Below are 11,030 nucleotides of genomic sequence, written 5' to 3' on the forward strand. Positions count from 1 at the left end.
GGTCATTAAATCATTTCTACTTTGGTACTTGGTACTTTTCTTTGAAAAAAAACAAGACTCGCGCAACAAAAATCAGCAAGACACACCATCTCCAGTTCACTTCCCGTATCTGCATAGTCTCGCGTCTCACGTAACTATCTGCTTGAAGTGGGCCTGCTTCCGGTCTCCTAAAAAGATTTGTATTTAAAACTTAAAATAATAAATTCAAAATTTGTCAAGATCATGGATAACTTGAAACAACTGGGAATCAAACCTGTGACCTATTGGTACCCAGACTGGCTCTCAATCCAGTGAGCCACCATACATATTGAGTACTGAAAGCCAAATGGATAATGAAACAAAAGCCAGCGCTTTAAAAACAAAGTATTCCAGTTTTGTAATATTTATTTAAAAAGAATAATCCACAGACAAATTTAACCATTTCCACTTTTCAATATACTCTTTTGTTGCCTCTTTTGCTGAACAATATGACATTGATGTAGTACTGTGTATTGTGACATGCCAATGACCATTCATTTTGTAAAATGACTGCCTCTTACTACAGAAATAAATTAAGAAATTAAAAATTATTAAATGATTTTGCAAAAAATCTGCTGGACAGGGTTTTTTTGGGGCATAAACTGGAACACCTTCAGTACCTTGATGGCATGGGACTTGAACCTGCCACGGCGCCTTTGAGCCTCAGCCCATGACTTCTAATGCTTTTGAATTGTTATTTTATTTTGTATTTTAGCCTTGAAAATGTCAAAGTACTCCAACATTGAACTATAGGAGGACAGGAATTTGAACATGGAACCTCTGTGCTGAAAATCATTAGACCACTACATTATCCCTCAGTCACTCTTGGCAGACGTCTCTTAGTACTCTTGCAGCGTTCTGTTGTATGTTTGCCTTTGATTAGTCAAGTTAAGCTGAAATACTAATAGGAGGACTGGGACTTGAACGTGGAATGTCTGTGCTGAGTCTGATCATTAGACCTCTAGACCATCACTCGGACACTTAAGTTTCAGCATATGTCTCTTAGTGTACTCTTGGAGTGTTCTTTTGTATGTTAGCCTCAGGACAAAGAAAACCATGACAAAATTAGGAGCTAGGTTGCTTACTCTGCGAAACTCTCTAAATGTTCCGAAGGTTGTGGGTTCAAATGGTTGTTTTAGGGTCAATGCAGTGGTGTTTATTTTCTTGTATCCATAATGGTTTAGTTAAATTCAAAAGGGACAAAATAACAAATAACCCTAACCATAATCAGGCAGGTACTTTACCACTGTTAAAAAATAAAACATTCAGTTTAAGTGGATTTTAAAAGCAAGACATAATTGGCCTTTGAATCTAAAGTAAATACAGACAGAGAATATTTACAAGGTACCAAAAGTTGGAGAACCCCTGGATTCCCATATGCAAAAAACTTTTTTTCAGTTGTCAATGTGTGACCGCACATTGACACCGTCCCATAGTTTGAGAACCTCTGGTGTACAGTATGTGGCAATGTATCTACTTTAATCTGTGTTATGGTCACACACACTGTTTTAATCCAACACTCTTTTATATTCAATTACATACGAAAGAAACCCGGTATCGTCCAGAGGGGGAAATTGCTTCTCAGTATTCACCCAACAGATGGCTTACTCAAATGAGTTGTTGGTGGTTAAGTGACTTGCTACGGAACGATTCAATATGTAAATGGGCAAGCTTAAGGTCAAGGTAGAGTGATTCTGCAAAGATCATGCAGTCAAATCCTCAGTTAATTTATCCATTTGTAATTCCGTTACATCTCTACACACAACCGAAAAATATTTATTTAAATCTCAAATACAATGTGAAACAATTGACAGCATGATATATTAACCACTTATACAGAAGCAATGACATGCAAGTGTGGTAACAGCAGCAACATCAGAATAAGAGAAAAGATAAAGCCCCACGAGGATTTTCAATAGCAGCAATGGGGGAGGGGCGTGGTTTAGTGTGTGGGTTTAAAGTTCTGAGTGCAAACACATTGTTTGTGTCTCTCTTTGCATATGGCTCCGACAGTTGCCAGGGAAATCAACTCTTCTTGAGCCCCAGGCATCGAGGCACCTCTGGATAGTCACAAACAGTCCGTTTACCAGTCTATGGTCTATTCCACACACACACAAAATATCTTCATATTACCATTTTCAATTTAACAAATGTCTGACCCAGAATAAGGACGCTAGGGTTCATGTGGTCAAAGTCCTTCCACACCAAGAATGATAACTATAAAGATGAATATAACTATAATGATGTGAGCATCAACGCTTATTAACAATAACGTTCTATAAACATGTTAAGCATGAGTAAGGTGTTGGAAGTGAATTTAGATACATTGTTGACTGGCTGTCAGTGTTTCTATCGTTCATCAAATTGCTCTGAAAGTGAACCCCAAGAATATTGTTCAGTGTCGTCGTTATACAGTAGTTGTGGTGAAGACTCCGTCTTCCAGAGTTATGACGTCTTGTCCAATCACCAGGGTTCAGGAAGAGCTGGGTGTCTGTTGGTGGGAAAAGAAAAAGGGTCAAGGCCAGCTTTGAGAAGGTAATATAAAAATGACAACAACTTCTATATTACACAACAAAATCCTCACCGTTATCATATCAATTTGCAACTCTGAGTGTAAAAATGGAATGCATTTGCACACTCAGGATTTTACTATGTACTACTATGCACTAATGTCTTCTACCTGTGCATTTACAGCCGTCATCTTGAGAGAGAAACAGCTGAAAACATTTGGCTGGTGATGGTGAGGGGCGATGGGCAACTTCCCCACAATTTCCCATCTGTCTGTTTCATCATGGTACTGCTCGATGTTATAGCGACTACATGAAGAGAGACAAATAGCCATGAGAGAAATATCTCGTGTGAACAAGCAGCTACCCTTTTCCAGGCTTTCATGGAGCAGAATCTTACTTCATATCGTCCCGCGGCCCCCCTAGTATATAGATATTTCCATCCACCACAGCCACACCAGGCCTTTGCCGGCAGTCTCTCCCTTTCATGGGGGCACACATGCTCCACTGGTTGGTCTCTGGGTTGTAGCATTCCACGTTGTGCGTATGATGTCCACTTATATGTCCACCTATATAAACAGGAATTTAAAAAAATAGTAACTGTTGGTTGACTCTATTTTGTGACCAAACTACAGTGAAGCTGAATGAGTATTATGGAAACGAGGCATTAGGATGTGTTATTAAGAAGTATGATACCTATAACGTAGATATTTCCTTTGAGTGTACAGACAGCTGAATCAACACGAGGAACTTGCATAGGTGCACAGTCTGTCCATATAGATGTTTTAGGGTCGTACTTCTGCACCCGGGAGTCTGATAAAACCACATTCCATAACAGCAACAAGGGCCCAGGAGGACACATGACAAAACATGTCATTGAGATACAGTAGATGGATATGTAATAATAAAGGTTGGACATTTTTTGTTAACTCATTGACTGCCATTGATGAGTACACTCGTCAGCTGTCCCGAGGCTCACATTTCCATTGATGAGTGAGTGTTTTCAGTGGTTTCCCACTAGATGGCGCTGTTCGCTAACCTGGGAGTCACCATTTGACTCCCAGAGAGGCCAAGCAGCAGCAAATCACATGATCGCAAAAAAAAAACAGCCCGTTCATTTCCTCATTATTCAATTTGGAGAAATGGCTTTCTCCGTTTCTGCTGCTTTTTGGCTAAAACAACCTACATTCAACTGCCCCCAACTATGGAACGGATGATCACGCGGCAGGCTCCCCTCTCCCCCTGCCCCACGAGACTCGTAGACGTATTTTAAAGCGTTTGGGGGATCGATCATACTCTAGATAAATATTCTTTGATTTTTCAAAGGTTAGTGAAAACACTCGAAAATCGCTGGCAGTGGCTTAGCAAATTATGTTTGATTTCTGGCAGTCAAAAAGTTAACATGTTTCACACACATTACAAATAAACAACCTCATGAAAGCCAGCAGGCTGAACCTGAGGGTACATAAACCTGTACCAACCTCTACCAAAAACGTAGATCAGTCCATCTAGTGCGATCACAGTATTGTTGGAGCTATTTTCTGGTCTGCCGACAGACCTCATGGGCTGCCAGGTGTTGGTGTTGATGTCGTACCGTTCCACAAACGTGGTGTCGTTGCTCAACCAGCTGCCGCCCACAGCAAACATATCGCCATCCAGCATCACCAGGCCTTGGTCCATGTTAGTTGTGCAACAAAAAACTGATCATTAGAACTGATGACCTTGGCCACATGCAGCCTCTCCTTGGGTGTGTAACCAAGGCAAACCCATAGTGGTTATTAAAAAAGTTTAAATAAATGCCATAGTATGACAGTCTTACCGAAGTCAGAGCGTCCCTCATTCATGGCGCGTTCCTCATTCATGGAAGCCATCTTCAACCACGAGTCACAGGAAAGATCATAGCGCCACATCTCTTTACTTTTTGAACGATCGTCATAGCACAACACCCCTCCACCGGGGAGCATCTCGGGGAGCGTTCCTCCATTCCTCATTAACAATGGAACGTTTCGCTGGAGCGTTCCTCCAGCCAAATACAATGAAGAGCCTACAGTATGTGAGAGCATAATTAAAACAAGTTATGCCTTGATCCTTAAAGAAATAAAGATATTAATTGCTCAAGATACACTTAAGATAATCCTAATATGAATGTGCAAAATTTGTGTGCATGTGTCTGCGCTCCTGTAGTTATGCATATCTCGAGAACCGTCCGACTGAATGACTTCAAACTCAGCATTCCGGTCACCAAGGACTCCCGGTGGCAAATCAGTCGGATAGGCGGTTGTCCAGACCCGCTGATCTGACAGATATACCCATATATTGGCATATATGGAGATCCAGTTGCCCAGAAACTCCGACAATATGACCGACCTTCAAATAGTATTAATGGCTTCATAATTGAACCATCACAATAATAACCTTACCAAGAATTAAAATGTCCTTTCTAGCACTGCACAACATTGCTACGGCTCATCTCAGGGGCAAAACATTGTAGGATCGATTACAGGAGTACTCGAGTCCACTCTGATGGTGCGCCTCACCTGACACAACGAGACTAGGCTTGCTTACAGTGAGGGGCAGACTTGCCAGAGTCTTCCATCGATTGATTTGGGGATCAAAGCTCTCAACGTAGCAACTATTTTTCCATTCATGCACCACCAGCATTACTTCACATACTGTACAGAGGGATAGAAGATAAACACAGAACTAGGCACATGCATGACGCTGGTTAATGTGTGAGCATGTGACTGAATTAATCCAGGAAAACATTGTATACCAAGTATAATCCTTGAAAGTTATAGTTAACTGAAAGTATGTATAAAAGCTCAAAATATAAATAGAGCTTGAATTGTAAAATAAAAAAATATGCAATAACAATTATGAAGACCAAATAGCTAATTAAATTCTTGGCAAACCCAAACTGCCACAAGAAGACATAATTAACAGAATTATTTTTATTGCCAGGTATGTTTGCACATTCGCCAATTCGTGTCGGCACTGGAAATCCCAATTCGAAAAACTGTATTTTGTCCACCATCAGTTGCAACATGCATGCATGTGTGAGGCAGGGTACCTGTGCACCTGCGTGGTCCAGCTCTGTGGCTGTAGGGCAGGAGATCCCGGTCCTTGGCCTCAGAGATCAGCCTCTGACAGCCCTGGGATTCTTTCACCACATCCAGAGACTCAATCACATCGTGGAGGTTGGAGGGGCTGATGAGAGGCAGACGGATCTGCTCTAGCACCTTCAAAAACAAATAGAACAATAATTATTTACCAGTTCAACTGCACACTGGGTGAAAAATTAAACCTGCTTTCAAATCTCTACATCTGTTTACATCTGAACATTTACATAATGAATGCAGACCTGCCAACCTACCCAAAATGTTTTGAGTAGCACACTCATGCGCTTCCGTGCCACTTCGCTTTAAACGCGGTCATATCACCACTGACCGACCTCCATATAATAAGTTACTCAACATATATCTGGATATATATTGCAGCATTGCCATTGTATTGTAAGTCAACTTTATCCATTTAAATTCATCCATTTAAATTCACAACACTAGCCAATACATTGCTCTGAAAATGTATATCCTTCGATGGGCCTGTGCAATTAACCGAAAATTTTACAGAAACCAACATAGAACCTCTCACCGACTTTGTGATGTCGTGTTGAGAGTAGTCATTTCAATCAAATCACTGGTGCACAGATAACGATTTATCTAATGAAGTTGAATCCATGTATCCATGTTTGTGAGTTCTGTGACAGGCCTGGGTGCCTGTCACCTTAAGGCCAGTCCACACCAATGCAACTAGTCGCAACTACTTGCAACTATTATCGCAATGGCAGTTGCAAGGAGTTGCATTGGTGCGGTCTGGCCTTTACATAGCAACTGGTCTCGAGAGATCACAAAGCCATCAGTCCGAGACTGCAAGCTACAATGAAACAATGAATGATTAGTGACCTTTTCAAAGCTGTGCCTGTGGGTAGGACACTTGTTTAACCACAACAAAGCAGCCTCAACCACCATCTCCTCCTTGGGCACATCGAGATCATCACTGGCAAGAATCTGTGTCACTTTCTCCACAGGTAGAGAGAGGAACTCTTCCTAGGAGGAGCATAAAGAATACAGTAGATTAGCTGATAGATTACGGCTGTTTCCATACATCTTCAAGTAACTTTTTCTCCTCTCTCAAGTGCCCACTGGTGACAGGTGGTTTGTTGAGTGACAAGGACATGTGACAGTAGTAGCTGGTTAATATTAATCAAATCACTGACTGAATGTTTCTACAGACAAATACTTGTCTGCTTTGTTCAGAAACAGGGGTCTCCCCGTCTCTCCAGCTCTTTAGTAAACAGAAAATGCATTTTCAGGTTGGGATACCAATTTTATACAATCAGGAGAGAAATTTGAAGTGATGACACAAAGACGTGAGCGGATGAAGTTGAACACTATGAAATTGAAGCTGATAATTGATACTCTCTCCTGATTGGCCGAAATTGGCAACCCACCTGACAATATATTTTCTGTTTTATTAACCAGCTGGGGAGACAGGGAGACCCCCTATTCATGAACAAACACTTGATATAGCAATGATCAGAATATAGAGCTTTAATCTTGTAACAAACATTTTGTTCTAACCAAAATACATCACTTACACCACACACTTAATATTTGATCAGCTTAGGTGGGCCTCTCTCATACTTATAAGTCACCACAGATTTAACCCATTAAGACCGGGAACGCATCTGTGTCACGCATCAAGATTTCTTTGGCTATTCAAAAATAGCAGATATAGAAGCTCATAGCGCGGCACCGAGTGCCGCGATACGAGCTTGTAGATCTGCCATTAATTTTTTTCAAATCGTGAACATTTTTGCAAATCTATGAATATATATATTTTTAAAGCGAACATTTGTAACTCAAATCTTTGCTTCTGGGGGGTCCCTAGAACACATTATTTTGAGATGGCGGTCCGCGGCCAAATACATATCATTTTGGGGGTCCTTGACATGAAAAAGTTTGAGAACCACTTATATAGCAACATAGGTTTTTTCAAAAAACGGTTAGAATTTAGTAGACATTTTGTAGAATCGGCCTCTGTATGCATCCTTCAATTTCTGACCTGCTGGCAGATGACACTGAAGTGTGTCAGAATATACTCCATGCTGCGCTGCTCTAGCTTCTTACAGGAGTGGGCCTCAGCGAAGCAGTGCATCCCTACACAGTTGGTTTCGTCCATGTGACACTCCATGTAATTCCAGCAGGCCTCTTGAACAGCCATGACATTAAGCAAGCTTGCTGCCGTTAGCAGGGCCTAGACCAATTAAACAAAATATATTACAGTATTTAATTTAAAACAGTAGTTTTCAACCTTTTCTGGATCAGGACGTAAAACAATTAAAACTTTTTTTTCAATGTTTTAAAGAAAAAATACAATGACTTTAAGAATGAAAAAGGTGTCATAAAGTGACAAAAGGCACACACATCCTGTCCTGCTGGGCTGGGTGCTGAATCAAAAATTCAACATGAAATAATCAAATCCGCACACCAGCAATGCTGCTCCCAGCATGGGTATTTTTTTTTTATTGGTAACGTTTCGAGCAGAGATCCGGCTCTTCAGACCTTACTCCGATTCTGTTTTTACATCAATTGTTGTTATCAAAATATTAATGTTATGTCATTAAAATCTTAGTGTTTTGTCAAGTATTTGGGGGCCCACTTGTGGTATCCTCATGGCCGACAGATTGAGAACCACTTTTAAAGCACTGATGCAAGTCAAAAATGGAGGCAATGAATAAGGTTCATTAATACATCACCTGCACATTTCCCGCGGAGATGACCACCTTTGAAGAATAGGCATAGCCCACCAACATCTCAAGCCCCTGAGGTTCTACTCCATTGATGGCTACCCTCAACTGTCGGGTCTCCATCCAGTCAATTGTGAACATTGCCTGTGCGGGTTGAAAAGGTGAACTGTTTTGCTTTGAAATGTAAGCCTTTATTTACATTGTGTCGACAGTTAACCGATTGTATATAGCATATTTGTTTCACAAATGAAAGACGGAATCAGTGGTGGCAAAAGCACTCAAATGTTTTACTTAAGTAAAAGTATCAATACTGCAATGTAGAAGTACTCTGTCACAAGTAAAGGTCCGGAATTCAAAATGTACTTGAGTAAAAGTACAAAAGTATTGGTATCAAAATGTACTTAAAGTACCAAAAGTAAAAGTACTAAAATGTTTGCAAATAGCAGATCTACAAGGTCACAACGCGTTGCGACGTGTTGTGAGCTTGTAGATCTGCTATTTTCAAATAGCCTAGGTGTAAATTAGGGCTAAAGTGGTTAATGTATGTTTTATGATGTAATAATGTATATCTGCAAAGTAACTAAAGTTTTCAAATATCTGTAGTGGAGTAAAAGTACAATATTTGCCTCTGAGATGTAGTGGAGTAGAAGTAAAAGTATAGACAATTGGAAATACTCCAGTAAAGTTAAAGTACCTCAAAATGGTACTTGAGTAAATGTACTTAGTTACTTTACACCACTGCCCTTAATGCCAGGTCAATAAATATTACCATGGAAAGTTGAGGATCATCTGCATTTACCTCAAAGTAAGAGCTAAAGGAGGCTAGTACATTACGATGACAGGGGAACTCTTGCCCTCCACAGCACAGAATCACATCACAGAAAGTGTTGTTTAGCCAAAGCCTATTTAGGCCCTCCAACATCTTGCTGGGATGTGTCTCCTCCGTGAACACAAAGTCGTCGTCACTGGCAACTGAAATCCTCCTTGCAGCCATGTCTGTCTTTGGTAGACCAGCCTATACAACAACAGTAGGAGGGGGTGGGTGGAATTAATGGTCAGCAATTGTTTGCACGTTTCGTTTAATGATAATGAACAGAATGGAGAGGAGTGACAGCATCACATGGAAGCAATCCCATTAGATTATAAGGCATTATTTTGCAAGTCATATAACTATTGAGCTTGACAACAAGATGAAAATGAACCACATCAATGCATGGCTAGATCACTTTTTTCCCCCTTCCCATCTAAATGTTTCATGTTGAAAGTCCCTGAACTTAGATACTTAACCACAATTTTGCGCAAGAACAGAAACATATATCAAGTCTGTAGTATACAACCCTCGTAGACGTATTTATGATTCTGACGTTTTCAATCTACGAGAGAGTTGTAGGGTTCACGCCCCATGGAGACCTGGAAAGTACTCCAAACGTGTACAAATTGAAAATAAAGGTGCTTACCTCAAAGCCCCAAATGTTAACTACTTCTACGGGGTAGTAGTTTAATGTAATAATCCATATCTTTCAACAAAGAAGTGTTTTAATGCCGTCTGTGGCCGAACGCCATTTTTTCACCCTCGTTTACTTCCCGTTTACATTTAGTGTAATTCCGGGTTTCACCGGATGCGCCCCCTCACTTCCCGTCACTACCGCCCATTGGGAACTTCCGACAGAATCGGCCACAGACGGCATTAAAACACTTCTTTATTGAAAGATATGGATTATTACATTAAACTACTACCCCGTAGAAGTAGTTAACATTTGGGGCTTTGAGGTAAGCACCTTTATTTTCAATTTGTACACGTTTGGAGTACTTTGCGGGGCATAGTGCAGAAAGTCCAGGTCTCCATGGGGCGTGAACCCTACAACTCTCTCTCGTAGATTGAAAACGTCAGAATCATAAATACGTCTACGAGGGTTGTATACTACAGCTAGTCTTAACCCAGTGCTGATACCTGTGTTGTTTGCAACTTTGCACCTCCAAGACAACGGTGGAGTCAGTGGACACGGCCACGGTGCGTCTCGCTGGCTGTATACAACTATTTAGAGTCCAAAAACCAAGTGTCCACAAACAGACAGCTGCATACAACGTCAACACGGCGATATTCTTATTCTCCTTCAGACGCTCAAACTTCCTGACAACAACAAACCTTTTATGCCGCTTCACGTGTTCTTCAAAGCCAGTGTAACACTAATTATGTCCCCCTGACAACACAATGTATCAAGGAGTTCCGGCCAGAAACATGCACTTTCCGCATAGCTGTTGACTGTTTTTTATTTTGTACATGAGTTGGATGGTTTTGAAATCAACCAGCTCCTTAAATTTCAATGTGTTCAGTTTGATAAAGAGAGTGTTTGTTGGTTCTCTGTAATCAGCTTTGTTTACTATCCTTATTGCTTTTTTTTTTTTTTTGAGAAATGACATCGGATCTGTGTTTGTGTGTGTTTGTTTTGTAGGCTATTGCCCCACACTTCCACACAGTAAAGTAATGTATGGGAGTATGAAGGAACAGTACAAGGTATATAATGACTGATTTATAATATATTTTACTTTATATAATACTGATAATGACTTTTATATTTTTGATTTAATATACTTTATATGTGGCTTCCAACTTAATTTATTATCTATAATCACTCCAAGAAATGTTATTTCATTCACTCTATTTAATTTTTAAGTTTTTGTGTGAGTTTATTTGA

The 11,030-nt window shown here is 40.4% G+C and overlaps 1 protein-coding gene across 2 annotated transcripts; it reads right to left on the bottom strand.

Moving 5' to 3' along the window:
- Positions 1 to 1,026: 1,026 nt before the first annotated feature.
- On the bottom strand, positions 1,027 to 10,460 carry LOC308104910 (kelch-like protein 24). 2 transcript variants are annotated; one of them, XM_080455549.1, is made up of 13 exons: positions 10,286 to 10,460; positions 9,134 to 9,349; positions 8,344 to 8,478; positions 7,650 to 7,841; positions 6,488 to 6,631; positions 5,596 to 5,764; positions 5,063 to 5,197; positions 4,345 to 4,569; positions 4,007 to 4,195; positions 3,222 to 3,338; positions 2,926 to 3,094; positions 2,699 to 2,834; positions 1,027 to 2,509 (listed from the first exon to the last, which is right to left on the bottom strand). In XM_080455549.1, exons 2-13 carry the CDS (start codon positions 9,326 to 9,328, stop codon positions 2,492 to 2,494), a joined length of 1,824 nt encoding a protein of 607 aa, XP_080311675.1. In that variant the 5' UTR covers positions 9,329 to 9,349; positions 10,286 to 10,460; the 3' UTR covers positions 1,027 to 2,491. The 2 variants fall into 2 exon arrangements, with proteins under 2 accessions (XP_080311675.1, XP_080311676.1); XM_080455550.1 differs by lacking the exon at positions 9,134 to 9,349.
- Positions 10,461 to 11,030: the final 570 nt, after the last annotated feature.

The sequence above is a fragment of the Gymnoscopelus braueri genome (genome assembly GCF_963280865.1).
Source record: "Gymnoscopelus braueri genome assembly, chromosome: 17".
In the NCBI taxonomy this organism is placed as follows: Eukaryota; Metazoa; Chordata; class Actinopteri; order Myctophiformes; family Myctophidae; genus Gymnoscopelus; species Gymnoscopelus braueri.

Excerpts from the sequence above, each read along its gene's own strand:
- LOC308104910 (XM_080455549.1), bottom strand. The coding sequence starts at position 9,328 with ATGGCTGCAAGGAGGATTTCAGTTGCCAGTGACGACGACTTTGTGTTC. Across the intron at positions 3,095-3,221 it reads AGGAAATATCTACGTTATAG|GTGGACATATAAGTGGACAT; the intron begins GTATCATACTTC and ends CTGTTTATATAG. Across the intron at positions 2,835-2,925 it reads GGGCCGCGGGACGATATGAA|TCGCTATAACATCGAGCAGT; the intron begins GTAAGATTCTGC and ends CTCTTCATGTAG.